Below are 16664 nucleotides of genomic sequence, written 5' to 3'. Positions count from 1 at the left end.
CAAACACTAAATATTTCCATATGCATGCTAGATATCGGAAAAGGAAAAAAATTGGTGACCTTGCTGAGAGATGGAGATAATATTGTCACTAGCCAGGCTGACAAAGCTAATCTGGTGGACCAGTTCTATTCCAATCTTATCGGTCAGTCTGTCTTCAGGGAAAGCACCATCGACCTAGAAGCCCTTGGTCTCCCAGCTCATAACCTCTCTACTCTGGACGCCCCTTTCACTAAGCAGGAGGTTTGGGAAGCTGTGTCGAATCTTCCTTCCGATAAGGCCCCTGGGCCAGATGGGTTCACAGAGAGGTTTAACAAGGTGCTCAATGCAATTTCAGCAGTATGGAGTAGGAACTTCATAAACTTGGACAAAGTAAATTCTGCATATATTGCTATGGTCCCAAAGATTGATGGGACCGATCAGGTGAAAGATTTCAGACCTATCAGTTTAGTGCACAGCTTTGCTAAATTGGTAACTAAGATCCTGGCCAATAGGCTTGCTAGCAAACTGAACGAGCTGGTATCTCCAAATCAGAGTGCCTTCATCAAAGGAAGATTCATTAAGGACAATTTTATGCAAGTTCAGCAAACTTCGAGATTTTTGCATCAACAAAATAGGGCATGTCTTCTTTTCAAACTTGACATCACAAAAGCCTTTGACTCGGTTTCATGGCCTTCTCTAATTGAGGTGCTGCAGGCATTGGGTTTTGGCCAGGTCTGGAGAGATATTATTTGTGGGTTCTTGGTTCCTCTACTACTCAAGTGTTGCTCAATGGTTGTCCTGGAAATAAAATCCACCATAGAAGGGGGCTTAGGCAAGGATGTTATTTTTTTTCTCGAACACGCAGGAGAACTGCGCATCATTATATTAAGTAGAGAAGGTCTAAAGAAGACCAAGAACAACAGCTATACAAAAAAAAGGATAAAAGGGGGAAAAATCAGAAAATAAAGGAGAAAAAGGAAGAAAAAGAAAGAACAAACAAAAAAAAAGGGGGGGAAGTGAACCAAGCCCCTAATTTAAGGCCACAACCTTCTCAGAGCCTTAGCACCTGCCATCTCCCAAAGCCTGGCATCCTCCTGGATCTGTTGCAGAACTGTATTCGAGTTTGGGGAGACACCATCAAAAACACAAGCATTTCTGTGCTTCCAGATCCACCAAGCCACGAGAATAACCAATGTGTTGAACCCTTTCCTGTGCAAAGATGGCACAAGACCTTCAGCCATACTCCACCAATCCTGGAAAATTGACGTCTTCAGCCCTGGTGCCACAAGCTACAGCCCCACTTTGCATAAGATCTGCCACCATAAATTCCTGGAGAAGACACAAGAGACCAAGATGTGCTGAATTGTCTCCTGCTGCTGATCACATAGAACGCATTTCACCGGGTGGTCAAGACCTCTATGAGCTAGACGGTCCGCTGTCCAGCATCTATTAAGGGAAGCAAGCCAAATGAAGAATTTGCACTTAGGGGGCGCCCAACTCTTCCATATCCTTTTACCTGGCTCAAATTCCATAGAACCAGCCAAGAAACGTTGGTAGGCTGTTTTAGCAGAGTACTCCCCTGAAGCACCTGGAAGCCAACGGAAAGCATCAGGTACTCCAGGTTGCAAATGAATATCCTGAGTTAAATCCCAAATTATTAAGAAATCAACAATCACTTCTGCCGGTAAGCTGCCAGAGATGTCACCAACCCAACTGTTGTCCCTGAGAGCTTGTTGAACTGTTTTCCTTTTTCTCAATCGAATTGGAACTCTATTTAACAGGGAAGGGGCAATTTCTGAGATACATTGGCCATTCTAGTCATGGACGTCCTTTGCCTTCTTTTTTCCAAGGTTGAAGAGGCTGGGTTACTGCAACAATTATCCAACAGAAAGAAACTTCATAGGGTTTCTATTTATGCTGATGATGTGGCCCTCTTCCTGCTCCCAACTCAGAATGACATATCCACTACTCTTGACATCCTTAAAATTTTTGGGAACGCCTCTGTTCTCCGCAACAATGTTCAGAAATCCAACATCTACCCTATCAGATGTTCGGAGCAGACCATCTTGGAGGTTCAAAATTGGTTACTATGTGGGGTGGCTTCCTTCCCTTGCAAATATTTGGGTCTCCCTCTTTCCCTTCATAAACTGACCAAGCAGCAGTTTCTGCCCATTATTGAGAAAAAGAAAATTGCAGATCTTCTCCCAAGCTGGAAGGCAGAGTTGTTGAACAAGGCTGGCAGAAGAATTCTAGTGCAGCATGTCCTCACTGGTATGACAATTTATACCGCAATGGCTATTGATTTCCCTAAATGGGCAATTGATAAAATTAGAAGAGGTTTCTTGGAAGCTCCAGAATCAAGAACCCAAGATGATGACAAAGCACCAGCAGATGAAGTAGCAGCAACCGCAACTGAGCCTCTAGGAGATGGTCTTTTGTACCACGACCACGAGTAGCACGACGGACACGAAAATCAGCCATCTACTCTGGAAACTTAGCAAAGCAGTTCTCAGACCGATGAGTGGTCTTTTTGCAATGTTCACAAGGCTGAAAAGAGGTGTTTCTGGACTACTGAGCAGCAGCCAACACACTGTGAGAACTCACACCAATAATAGAAGCCATAGACTTAAGACGAGTCTCTTCAGCAAGTAATTCAGACAATTCCTGAGCCATGGTGAGAGTGTCAGAACTGTGAAGCAGTCTTGCACGAAGAGAATCAAATTCAGATCGAACTCCCATGACAAATCTGTATGTAAAAAACTTGTCAATCAACTTGTGGGCTGGGCAAGGCACAGCCGTACAAGCAGGCACCATGGAGGTCAATGCACTTATAAGACTATCAAAGCCTGAATAGTATTCATCAATGGACATATCATGTTGCTCAATGACATGAGTCTGTTGCATAAGGGTATGCAGAAGAGCACCACTATCCTGAACAAACCGATCCTTCAGATGTGACCAGATAGCCTTAGCAGTGGTGAATTTGGACAGACTCATAATCATAGTTGGTTTAGTGCTATTGACCATTGCAGCCATTACCTTGCCATCATTGATCTGCCAAGTCTTGATTGCAGCAGCATTGCTTCTATCGGCTGCTAAGATTGGTGAATCTTCAGTCAAATGAAACAGTAAACCGTAACCTCTTAATGTAGTCTGAACACAAAAAGCCCATTCTGGATAATTCTGCCCATCAAGCACAATATTGACAACAATAGCGTTGGCCGACATATTGAAGACCAAGAGAACACTGAAGAATAACAGATCTGAGAAAGATTAGCTTAAGGGTACCAAAAAAACTTGGTAGGTGTCGCAGACGTGTAGGACGGAGATGGCCGACTTTCCCTGGTGGAGATCTAGACGGTCGGAGGTGCCCCTCTCTGGTGAAGATGATGCAGGAGGTCCCGGTGGTCGCCTCGACCAGAGATCTAGGCGACCGGAGGTGGAGCAGGGCTGCTAGTGGTCACCTCGATCAGCTGACCGGCGATGGAGGTGGCCGCGTCGTAGATCTGGGCAACCGAAGGTGGAGCAGCGTTGGGCGTCGACGGACGAAGAGGATGGCGCGGGGGTCCGCAACGGCAGCGAACGCAGCGGCGGACGAGGAAGCAGATGGTGGCGGGTGGAGCAGCGCTGGGTGTCGTAGCGCGGGGGGAAGCAGATGGCGCAGGGGTCGGCGGCGGACGAGGAATAGGAGTCAGCGGCGGACGAGCCACGACCCGAACAGTTGTGGACGGAGGAGAGGCCGCGGCGGCGGCTAAGGGAAGACCGGGCCGCGACGGCGGCCGGAGTAGAGGCCGCGATGGCGGCCGAGGGAGAGCTGTGACGGCGGCAGGGGGAGAGGCCACGACGGCGGCTGAGGGAGAGGCTGCGGCGGCTAAAAAATTTCATAAACCCTAAACGTAACCTGCTCTGTTACCATGTTACTAACCTTGGGATTAACAATTGATGATTAGTCCCTAAGGACTATATAATATATAAAGGCAGTAGACCTGGGCCTAATGGGCCTTAACAATGGAGAGGCAGAAAGGATGCTAAAGGAGGCCACTGTATGGTTGCTTGGGAAAAGGTCTGCAGGCCTCTCCATCTGGGAGGTATGGGGATTTCTAGCCTACCTAAGCTATGTTGGTCTCTTAGAATGAGATGGTTTAGCTGAAAAAAACCGATTCTTCCAGGCCACGGGTAGACCTCCCCATTTAGGTCCCAAGCAATGCCAGATCCTTCTTCTATGCAGTGTTGGTTTCGGTGGTTGGTAATGGTGCTAATACTCTTTTTTGGGTTGATAAATGGATCAATGGAAAGGTCGCTGATATCGCACCAAGGCTGATCTGCACCATACCTAAAAGAATTATCAACAAAAGAACAGTGCAAGAGGCTATGGTCAATAGAAGATGGATTGGTGATATTAGGGGTGCTCTATCAGCAGGGGCCTTGATTGATTATCTGCACCTCTGGGAAGCTTTATCAGATTCAACGTTGCATCCTGATATTGAAGGTAGGCACATTTTCTCCATAGTGACAGATGGTATTTACTCGGCTAAAACTGCTTATGTTGGTCTCTTCTAGGGTTCATGCTCCTTTCACCATCATAAAAGGATATGGAAATCTTGGATGCCACCCAAGTGCCATTTTTTCCTGTGGCTGGTGGCTCACAACAAATGCTGGACTGCTGATAGGCTAGCAAAAAGAGGCATGAACCACCCGGTTAGGTGCCCTCTATGTGACCAAGAACCTGAAAACATCAATCATCTGCTGGTCTCCTGTGTGTTCTCAAGAGTGTTTTGGTACAACCTCTTGAGAAAGTTTGGGTTGCACAGCTTATCCCCTTAGGAAGCGGAGGCTTCCTTCTTTGGTTGGTGAGAGAGATCTTCGGCTCAGGTCCTCAGTCTGGGAAAGAAAGGATTGGATTCTATTATTGCCTTAGGGGCCTGGATGATCTGGAATCATAGGAACAAGGTGGTGTTTGACGGCAGGACCCCTTGTATCTCCTTCCTCCTTTAGGAAGCTGGTGAGGAAAGGAAGAAATGGCAGATGGCTGGTGCCAAAGGTCTTTCCTTCTTGGCCGACCAAGCTTCCTAGCTCCTAGGGTTGTAGTTTTTTAGTTTTGATTCTTATGGATAGTTTTGTGTATGCCTGCTTCTGGCCTCCATAAGGAGTGCTTTGTATCTGGGTCCTCTCTGCCCCCACCCCCCCCCTTTTCCTCTCTACTTTAATATATGGGTGCGCAGTTCTCCTGCGCTCTTTTCGAAAAAAGGAAAATGGAACCACTTTCCTGACTTTATATTCTATATCATCAACAATCAAAATTATCTTAGCCAATGAAGAATGTTTCACAAACAAAATGTTAGCGTAAACGTTTAAACGGACTAAACAGTAACCTATCGTTTAGCTGTTTATAAAGGCTAAATGGCCATTTAAACAGACTAAACGGCGATTAAACAGGATAAGTGGCTGGTTAAACAAACACGACAAGCCATTGTGTAGCATTTACACAGCGTGTAAACAGGCTAAACAGCCATGTAGAGGAACAGATATGAATTATATGGTCCTCACCTTGAATAAGACCAAAAGTTAAGAAAAAATGTGTGCTTGTAAGTTGTAACATGGAACAGACGATGCACGTTGCTGTTTATGAAGAACTTTCTGGCAGGAACCATTAAACCAGCCATATGATTATGATACCACATCAGGTGGGCAATTGGCCATATTTCTAACATAATCTATAGTACTGAAATAACTGTGTTATGATCAGGCAAGTCTATCATTGGGCTAGGGCTAGAGCAAACAAACCTGCTGAGGCTTAGGTGAGGAACAAAGTGTTCATAACCATACCAGATTGACTATTTGCAAAAGCAAACTCTACAATACAAGATATAGAGGCTTAATGAAATTTTGTGCAAAATAGCTATCTCCGCTGTGTTGAATCAAGAACCATTTTTTTCAATCAGCAGAGAACAAAACTAATGTGACTGCTTACTTTATAAACCAGGAGCTCATTGACATTGAGGGCAAAATACAACCATGTTGTGGAGGAAGAATGATACTGTTCATTCCAGATTCCAACCTGCAAGATTTCAGCATTTTATGAGCAATCATGTAAGATTGCTTACCTAGTACACAAATTTACATACACAGGTAGTGATTTTTTATGTGAAGCTGTGCACTGCAGCATGTAGTCACTGGTATTGTGTAATGTGTATCTTGTGAATACAGCAACCTGCACAATCAAGAGACTGGATATCAGATAGATCATTTGATATCTTCAAACTTTTAAATTTCTCGAAGTCAAGCGGTTTCATCAGATGTCAATGGGAAATTAAGAAGCAACAACATCAAAATCGCCATTCTACCTCCAACAAGCCTTTCTCTTGACGTAGTAATCTCAAATTAGAATGAAACTTCCCAGGAACAAATTCTAATTGCATGTCAAGAAACTGAGCTTTACTAGTCTGCTTTTGCATTCTCTTAACCCAATCACTACTATTAACTGTCTTAGACTTTGAACCATATGAAATCAGTGTGACTGAGAAATTAAACATTGTAGGATTCACATAGAAATAAGCACTTGAACCACTTATGATTGTTGTCTGCTTGCCAATACCGCCAAAGCCATCTTCTATGACGTTTCCTGTATTATAGTATACAAAAGAATTAAGTAAAACATATCTTTTTATTGTTTGCTTCCTTCAACAGGAACATCCACTTCCCCAAAACTAAATGCTCGTACATAAGAGTTTACCCTGTTGGCAATCTGTCAGAAGCACGTGTATGTCTGTTTGCAAGAAATTATACACTTGCACAGTTGGATATATGAAAATTTGTCTCTGGAACTGTAAAGCAACTGGTGCACTTCTTTCAGCAACTCGAGATCCATTTGTAGGCTGCACAGGCACATCTCTACCAAGAATATGAATTAAAAAGTGAAGATCTGTAACATGATGCCCATTGGAAAAAACAGGGCAACTTAGAGAGCTGAAAGAAGACTTCATGGAATCAACATTGAAGGCCTTCCTTAGGTTATAGTTAAGTTTTTCAATAATCCCAGATATTCGGATGGTTTTTTCACCAATGATGTCCTCGGACCACTTCACTGAAGCTAACCGGCTAATATTTTCAGAATGTTCCGAAATATCAGGTCTAATTGATAACATAAAATTTCCTGAAATGGATTGGACAACTGTTAAATAAGTGTCGTATAATAACTACTGCCTCTGACCTGAATACTTGACATTTTAGGCTCATGCACCTGGATGCTTAAATCCTTAATAAAAAGTTGCAACCACAAGGAGAATGTACAACACATAACACATGATAATGTATATAGAATGATAATATTTGAACTTAGTTTATGATTGGGATTTCATTTTTATCAATATTCGAATATTAGAGCACTACCTGGCTATTTAATTGATAACAATAGCACTACATGCAAAAAGAAGAGAAAAATACATGAACACATGGGTTATGAAACACAAAATTTACAATTTCAGAGAAATCATGAATTCAAGTAAACTTCACAATTGTTCATGTAATCAGGTGCAAGGTAAGTAGTGCCTAATAGATTACCCATGAAAGGCATCTGAAAACACAAGAATAATTGTCTTTAATAGTGCACAACAAAGCATCTAGGTAGTACTGCAAGAAGTAGCTACTGAGAGGGGCCTTCAGCCAGGTGAAAGGAATGCTATGTGTTAGACTGTGTGTGTGAGTGTGTGTGGGCCGGCACCACTGTTGGGCTGCCGGCCCATTAGGGTTAGGGTTGAGTCTATATATTGTAACTCCTTCTCTATGCAATAGAACATCCACTTCACTTCATCCTACATGGTATCAGATTAGGGTTTCCTTCCTCCCACATCCCAGCCGCCACCTCCTCAACCCACAGCCGCCACCCACCCCACAGCCGCCACCCACCCCCAACAGCAGCCGCCAGAGCCGCCGGACACCGCCAACGCTGCCCCCCGGGAGGCTCAACCTTCACTGCCGGGGGTGGCCACACCCCAGCCACCGCTCCCCAGCAGCCGCCGCCTCCTCCCCTCTCTCTCTCCAGTCGCCACATGGCCACTACCTCCTCGTCGCTCCGCTTCCTCAGCCTGCTCAAGCAACCCGACGACACCATCTCCCAGTCCCACGGCGTCCAGGAGCTGGAGCTCGACGAGTGCGACGTCGGCTGGTCCTCCAGCACGACCTCCTCGTCCCCTCCCCGCGGCCACCTCTTAACTGCAGCCCGGCGTCATGGCCGCCCCTCCCTTCATGCCGGCCAAGCGGCCATGCTCGCCCCTCTCGGCCAGCCCCTCCCCTTCCCTAGTTGCACGCCCGCCACCTCACTGGCCACGCCACCACCGGATTCGCGCGCCCCTGCGTCTGCGTCGCTAGATCTGCAAGCATGAGGGCGTGGGCCGCCGTCGCGTGTGCAGGCCTGCGAAGTCGCCGCCTCCTCCTCCCCAATCATGGCTGGCGGCCGTCTCCCCCCCCCCCCCCCGATCTGCTGCTGCTCTGGCGGCTGATGCTGCCCCTCTGGCTTCGGCTCCCGGCTCGATCTAAGGCCGTCGGGGCACTCAATGTCTCTCGTTCCTGCAGCGACGACTGTGGCCTCTCTGACGGCCTACTTTCCCGCTGCGCACATCTCAACCTCTGCTGCCTCTCTGGCTATGGGGGCCTCCTTCCCCTCGACCGCTCTCGCCCCTGTGTGTCGTCCTCACCAGTGCCGGCCACCTCTTCCCCGGCACGGATACCTTGCGCGCCTCTCCCCTGTGTCGGCATCTCTGCCCGTGCAGCCCCTTGTCATCGCGCTAGCCACCTCCTAATTGCTCGCGCTGACGCCCCAGCAGCGCCTCCACTTCGAGCTTCTCCCGTCACCGATGCCGTCAACACCCCTTGCCAGGTCCGGCGCATGCCCCTGCCCGGCTGGACCCACCCCGCCGCCCACCCCCCTTCATCGCCTTTGTTGGATCCGTCGTTATCGCGGCCTTCCCGACCGGATCCCCGTTGTTGCGACCTTCCCGGCCCGCGTCATCCCTTTGGCTGGATCGCGTCTTCCCGGCTGGATCCGTCGCTGTCGTGGCCTTCCCGGCCGGATCTGTCGTTTCCCCTTCTATTTTGCCGCGGGCGCGGACACCATGATCGGCGCAGACGTGTGCGCTGTTGTCGGCCTCCCTAGCGGGGTTCCTTGACGCCCGGACGATCGAAGAGGTAGGAAGGTCGGCCTGCCGGTGCTCTTTTGTTGTGTCGCCCTGCCGATCGTTGACGCTCGAACATCGACCCCTCCCGAAGATCAGGCTTCTGCTGCGTGTCTCCCGACTGCGACCACATCAACTTCGGCTACCTCGGCATCTCGAGGCTATCATCTTGGAGCACACACCGGTCTCTTCTCCAGCCGCAACATTCGCACCATCACGACGCTGCGACTGCGTGGGATCTCAACCCGTCGGCTCCTACCTTCGACCTCTACTCCAGTCTCATCGTGTGTGGTGCCCCCGTTGCGACTGCGGGGGGATGTTAGACTGTGTGTGTGTGAGTGTGTGTGGGCCGGCACCAGTGTTGGGCTGCCGGCCCATTAGGGTTAGGGTTGAGTCTATATATTGTAACCCCTTCTCTATGCAATAGAACATCCACTTCACTTCATCCTACACTATGGAATGGTGGAGAAGGGCGAGTGAGCAGGTGCAAGGCATAGCAGAAAAGGGGCTTAATTCCTTAATCATCCTTGGGTTTTGGACCATGGAAACATAGGTGTTAGAGTGCCCGTTAGGGTTGGGGCTCCCTCTATCCTTGCATAAGCTTTCTAGGCCTTTGTAGAAAGAATTGCAGATGAACTCCCCAACTGGAAAGCTGACTTGATGACCAGAGCAGGAAGGAGAATTCAAGTGCAACATGTTCTCACAGGCATGACGGATTATTTAGCAATGGCAATTGACATTCCCCAATGGGCCTTAGATGCAATTGATAAGATAAGAAAAGGTTTTCTATGGAGAGGTAGAAAGAAAGCAAGGGGAGGGCATTGTTTGGTGGCCTAGGGAAAAGTGTGTCTATTAGGCATATATGTATAGCCGGTTGTCTTACCTTGTATAGGTGACTAACCTTCCTAGTTTAGCCATACCTTGTATAGGTGATAACCTTCCTAGTTTAGGAGATTGTATCCCTGTACACCAGACCACTTGGCTATATATATGAGAAGTCACCCCCCTGATTGGGTGTGTGTGCTCTCCCCCTAAACCAACTCTCTACATGGTATCGGAGAACCAGGATCAATTCGATCCAGGCCTTCCTTCCGCTGCCCTCTGCTTCCTCTCACGCCGCTGGCGCCTCTCCTCCATGTCTGGGATGCCATCTGAGCCGACCTTAGGCACCAGCGCCGACCTTGGCGCCATCCAGCAGCTCATGGTGCCCTCATATGCCACCGTCTCGGTTCAATCTCATGTACCGACCAGGCTGGAGATGAAGGCCTCCAACTACTCCCGGTGGGCATCCTTCTTCAAATCGATGTGCGCCAAGTTCCTCCTTCGCCACCACATCGACGGCTCTGCTCCACCACGCCCGCAAGACCTGATCTGGGATCAAGCGGACTGCTGCGTTCGCAGCTGGATCTTCGGCTCCGTCGACGACTCCATCCTCAGCCTCGCCGTCGACGGCGACAACCAGACCGCCCGCAACCTTTGGGTCGCCATCGAGGGTCTGTTCCGCGCCAACAAGGCCCCGCGGGCTATTCTCCACCTCCACGACTTCCATTCCATGACCCAAGGCGACTCCTCCATCGACGAGTACGCCGAGATCATGAAGCGGAAGGCCGCCGATCTCCGGGACGTCGGCCATCCCGTCGAGGATTCGCAGCTCATCCTCAATCTTCTCCGCAGCGTCAATCCCCGCTTCAGCAACACCGCAAACGACATCGCCAACTCCACCGTCCTCCCCGACTTCGCCGCTGCTCTTGATCTCCTGAAACTCAAGGAGCTCCGCCTCGCCAACGAGGTCAAGACGGCGGCTGCCGCTCCTCTGCTGCTCCCCATCAGACACCGGCAGGCGGCGGAGGTTATGGCAAAGGCGGCGGCGGACACGGCGACGGCGGCAAGAAGGGCGGCGGCTATGGCAAGCAATTCGGTGCCTCTACTCACCAGCAGTCGGGCCGCCAGCCATCGGGCCCCTGGTTCTGCTTCTCCCCATATGGCGCGCCGCAGGGAGGCCCAAGCGGACAGGGCGGGTGGCGTGCTCCTGGCGCAGGAGTCCTGGGCGTCGCTCCCCAACCTCAGGCGCATACCGCTTTCGCCCCGCTCTAGATGCCGCCCCCCACGCCGAACTAGGATCAATCCGGCCTCATCGCCGCCTTGAACCAGCTCGCCCTTCAGAGACAGGGCAGCTGGGTGATGGACTCCGGCGCCTCCAGCCACATGACGTCTACGGATGGTATACTCCTCTCCCGTCTTCCACCCTCCTATACTTCCATCACTGTCGGCAATGGTCACAACCTTCCTATCACCTACCGCGGCTCCTCTGTCCTTCCAACTAGTTCATCCACTTTTACTCTTAGTGATGTCCTAGTGGTTCCCTCCCTCGTTCGTAACCTCCTCTCGGTACGTCAATTTACTCGTGACAACAATTGTTCGATTGAATTTGACGCTCTTGGTTTTTCTGTTAAGGATATTGAAAAGGAAATGTGCCCTTGGGCCATTTCTAAATATTATGGTGATTGAGTGCCAACACAAGTGGACTTATGCAAAGTGATGGACAAAGTGCAAATCAAGTAAAAAGGTATGTTTCTAAGACTTAGTACATTGTTTTGGAGACTAATGTATTGTGTCTAAGTGCTGGAAACAGGAGAAATCAAGTTGGAAAAGAGATGGCTTTGTTCAGCCAAAGACAGCTCGGTCTGGGTGCACCGGACTGTCCGGTGGTGCACCGGACAGTGTCCGGTGCGCCAGGACGACGTCTGTCAACTGGCTGCTCTCGGGAAGCAATTAACGGCGTACGGCTATAAATCACCGGACTGTCTGGTGGTGCACCGGACTATCCGGTGAGCCAACAGTCGGCCGGGCCAACGGTCGGCCGCATAATCCGCGCGCGACGCGTGGCAAGAGCTAACGGTCAAAAGGGGCACCGGACTGTCCGGTGTGCCAACGGCTCCAAAGCGCCAACGGTCGGCTTCGCCAGGCGACAGAAGGCAAGAATTGCCTTCTTGAAATGCTCTCAACGGCTCCTAGCTGCCTTGGGGCTATAAAAGGGACCCCTAGGCGCATGGAGGAGTACACCAAGCATTCCTTGAGCATTGTTGATCACTCACACTTAATTCTTGCGCACTTGTTCGACATTCTTAGTGATTTGAGCTCCGTTCTAGTGAGAACCTTGAGATATTGTCTTGAGCTCAAGTCTTGGTCTTGTGTGTGCGTATTTGCTGTGGATTTTAGTGTGCTGCTTCCCTCCCTTACTCTAGTGCTTCATTGTGATTCTTATTGTAAGGGCGAGAGACTCCAAGTTGTGGAGATTCCTCGCAAACGGGAAAAAGTAAAGTAAAGAAGAACACCGTGGTATTCAAGTTGATCATTGGATCATTTGAGAGGAGTTGAGTGCAACTCTCGTCCGTTGGGACGCCACAACGTGGAGTAGGCAAGTTTTGTACTTGGCCGAACCACGGGATAAATCCTCGTGTCTCTTGTGCTTGTCCTTATTGTGTCTATTGTGCTTCACAAGAGCTCTCCTCTCTACTCGATTTCATTGTTCTAACTCTTAATCAAGTTTGTGGTGTTAAGCTTTAAGTTTTACAGGATCACCTATTCACCCCCCCCCCTCTAGGTGCTCTCAATTGGTATCGGAGCCGTTCTCTTTAAGAAAGGGACTAATCGCCCGAAGAGATGGATCCTAGGGGCAAGGGGACGGTGGTCAATGATAAGGAGAAGGAGTCCTTCGTCAATGATCCAAAGGATGACAAGTCTACTCACTCAGGCTCAGGCCACAAAAGAAAAGATGGGAGGAAGAAGAAAACAAGGCGCATCAAGGAGATAGTCTACTACGACAGCGACGAATCTTCCTCTTCCCAAAAGGACGACGATAACGACTACGAGAAAAAGAAAACGGTCAATTCAAACTTTTCTTTTGATTATTCTCGTATTCCGCAAAGTACAAATGCTCATTTACTCTCCATTCCACTTGGTAAACCTCCTCACTTTGATGGAGAGGACTACGGATTTTGGAGGCACAAAATGCGTAGTCACTTGTTCTCTCTCCATCCAAGCATATGGGAGATAGTAGAGAGTGGAATGCAATTTGATAGTACTGATAGTCCTATGTTTATCAATGAGCAAATTCACAAAAATGCACAAGCTACTACTGTTCTTCTAGCATCATTGTGCAGGGATGAATACCATAAGGTGAGCGGCTTGGATAACGCCAAACAGATCTGGAACACCCTCAAGATCTCGCATGAGGGAAACGACGTCACCATGCTCACCAAGATGGAGTTGGTGGAGGGCGAACTTGGGAGATTCGCAATGATCAGGGGCGAGGAGCCAACCCAAACATACAACCGGCTAAAGACCCTCGTCAACAAAATAAGGAGCTATGGAAGCACGCGATGGACGGACCACGACGTCGTCCGCCTAATGCTAAGGTCTTTTACTGTCCTTGATCCACATCTTGTGAACAATATTCGTGAGAATCCTAGGTACACCAAGATGACGCCCGAGGAGATACTTGGAAAGTTCGTAAGCGGGCGGATGATGATCAAGGAGGCTAGATACGTTGATGATGCGTTGAATGGCCCAATCCAAGAGCCTCAAACCATTGCTCTCAAAGCAACGAGGAGCAAGGAGGCGCTACCTAGCAAGGCGGCACAAACTGAGGCGGCCGGGCTTAATGATGAAGCGATGACCCTCATCATCAAGCGTTTCAAAACGGCGCTAAGGGGTCGCAAGGAGCATCCTAACAAGACCAAAACAAAGGGGAAGCGATCATGCTTCAAATGTGGTAAGATTGGTCATTTTATCGCTAATTGTCCCGATAATGATTGTGATCAGGAACAAGGGAACAAGAGGGAAAAGAAGAAGGCTTACAAGAAGGCTAAGGGCGAGGCACACCTTGGAAAGGAGTGGGACTCGGATTGTTCGTCGTCCGACTCCGACAATGAAGGACTCGCCGCCACCGCCTTCAACAAGTCGGCCCTCTTCCCTAACGAGCATCACACATGCCTCATGGCAAGGGAAAAGAAGGTAAGCACTCGTGATACTAGTACTTACGCTTCCTCAAGTGATGAAGAATCTAGCGATGATGAAATAGACTATTCATGTTTATTCAAGGGCCTAGATAGAACTAAGGTAGATAAGATTAATGAATTAATTGATGCCTTGAATGATAAAAATAGATTCTTAGAAAAGCAAGAGAATCTTTTGTATGAAGAACATGATAAGTTTGTAGAGGCACAAAAATCCCTTGCTTTAGAAATTAAAAGGAATGAAATGCTTTCTTGTGAATTGTCTACATGTCATGACTCTATTTCTAGCTTAAAGAGCATAAATGATGATTTTAGTGCTAAGTTAGAAATAGCTAATAAATCAACATCTTGTGTAGAACATGTTGTAGTTTGCACTAGGTGTAAAGATTTTAATATTGATGCTTGTAGTGAACACCTAGTTTCAATTTCTAAATTGAATGATGAAGTGGCTAGTCTTAATGCCCAACTTAAGACTAGCAAGAGTGAATTTGACAAACTAAAATTTGCAAGGGATGCCTACACGATTGTTAGACACCCCTCAATTAATGATGGTCTTGGCTTCAAGAGGGAAGTCGAGAACTTAACAAGCCATAAGGCTTCCATCTCCGCCAAGGAGAAAGGGAATACCCCTATGGCTAGTAGTGCTCAAAAGAACCATGCTTTCATGTATCATGATAGGAGACATTCTAAGAATGTTTATAGAAGTTATGATGCTTTTGATTCTCATGCCATGATTGCTTCTAGTTCTTCTATTATGCATGATAGAAATGTGGCTAGGAAAAATGTTGTTCATCATATGCCTAGAAGAAATATTGTTCATGTTCCTAGGAAAGTAATGAATGAACCTTCTACAATTTATAATGCTTTAAATGCTTCCTTTTCTATTTATAGAAAGGATAAGAAGGTGGTTGCTAGAAAATTAGGGGCAAAATGCAAGGGAGATAAAACTTGCATTTGGGTCCCTAAGGCTATTTGTACTAACCTTGTAGGACCCAACATGAGTTGGGTACCTAAGACCCAAGCCTAAATTTGCCTTGCAGGTTTATGCATCCGGGGGCTCAAGCTGGATTATCGACAGCGGATGCACAAACCACATGACGGGGGAAAAGAGGATGTTCTCTTCCTACGTCAAGAACAAGGATCCCCAAGATTCAATAATTTTCGGTGATGGGAACCAAGGCAAGGTGAAAGGGTTAGGAAAAATTGCTATTTCATCCGAGCACTCTATTTCTAATGTGTTCTTAGTTGAGTCGCTTGGATATAACTTGTTGTCTGTGAGTCAACTTTGTAATATGGGATATAACTGTTTATTCACAAATATAGATGTGTCTGTCTTTAGAAGAAGTGATGGTTCATTAGCTTTTAAGGGTGTACTAGACGGCAAACTTTATTTAGTTGATTTTGCAAAAGAGGAGGCCGGTCTAGATGCATGCTTAATTGCTAAGACTAGCATGGGCTAGTTGTGGCATCGCCGTTTAACTCATGTGGGGATGAAGAACCTTCACAAGCTTCTAAAGGGAGAACACGTGATAGGTCTAACTAATGTAACTTTCGAAAAAGATAGACCTTGTGCAGCTTGTCAAGCAGGTAAACAGGTGGGAAGCTCTCATCATGCCAAAAATGTGATGACAACATCAAGACCCCTGGAGTTACTTCATATGGACCTCTTCGGACCCGTCGTCTATCTAAGCATAGAAGGAAGTATGGTCTTGTTATAGTTGATGATTTTTCCCGCTTCACTTGGGTATTCTTTTTGCAGGATAAATATGAAACCCAAGGGACCCTCAAGCGCTTCCTAAGGAGAGCCCAAAACGAGTTTGAGCTCAAAGTGAAGAAGATAAGGAGCGACAATGGGTCCGAGTTCAAGAACCTTCAAGTGGAGGAGTATCTTGAGGAGGAAGGAATCAAGCACGAGTTCTCCGCTCCCTACACACCACAGCAAAATGGTGTGGTAGAGAGGAAGAACAGGACACTATTAGACATGGCGAGGACGATGCTTGGTGAATTCAAGACGCCCGAACGGTTTTGGACGGAAGCCGTGAGCACGGCTTGCCACGCCATAAACCGGGTCTACCTTCATCGCCTCCTCAAGAAGACGTCATATGAGCTTCTAACCGGTAACAAACCCAATGTGTCTTACTTTCGTGTATTTGGGAGCAAATGTTACATTCTAGTGAAGAAAGGTAGGAATTCTAAGTTTGCTCCCAAAGTTGTAGAAGGGTTTTTGTTAGGTTATGACTCAAATACAAAGGCGTATAGGGTCTTCAACAAATCATCGGGTTTGGTTGAAGTCTCTAGCGACGTTGTATTTGATGAGACTAATGGCTCTCCAAGAGAGCAAGTTGTTGATCTTGATGTAGATGAAGAAGACGTTCCAACGGCCGCAATGCGCACCATGGCGATTGGAGATGTGAGGCCACTGGAACAAAAGGAGCAAGATCAACCTTCTTCCTCAACAATGGTGCATCCCCTAACTCAAGACGATGAACAGGTTCAT

General features: G+C 47.7%; 1 protein-coding gene across 3 annotated transcripts in view; it reads right to left on the bottom strand.

Annotated features, from left to right (window-relative positions):
• Nucleotides 1-16664, bottom strand: part of LOC103640525 (uncharacterized) — a 70508-nt gene that overhangs the window by 16985 nt on the left and 36859 nt on the right. For all 3 annotated transcript variants that reach the window (XR_002266247.3, XM_020546517.3, XM_020546518.3), the window contains 4 exons: nucleotides 6713-7132; nucleotides 6324-6601; nucleotides 6105-6190; nucleotides 5951-6037 (listed from right to left, as the gene is read on the bottom strand). Coding sequence is in view for 2 of the 3 variants with exons in the window: in XM_020546517.3 (XP_020402106.1) it covers nucleotides 5951-6037; nucleotides 6105-6190; nucleotides 6324-6601; nucleotides 6713-7132 (871 nt within the window). In the remaining variant the exon portion in view is untranslated. The remainder of the gene's footprint in view (nucleotides 1-5950; nucleotides 6038-6104; nucleotides 6191-6323; nucleotides 6602-6712; nucleotides 7133-16664) is intronic.

The sequence above is a fragment of the Zea mays genome, chromosome 1 (assembly GCF_902167145.1).
Source record: "Zea mays cultivar B73 chromosome 1, Zm-B73-REFERENCE-NAM-5.0, whole genome shotgun sequence".
Lineage (NCBI taxonomy): Eukaryota > Viridiplantae > Streptophyta > Magnoliopsida > Poales > Poaceae > Zea > Zea mays.
This window is presented reverse-complemented; position numbering and strand designations above follow the sequence as displayed.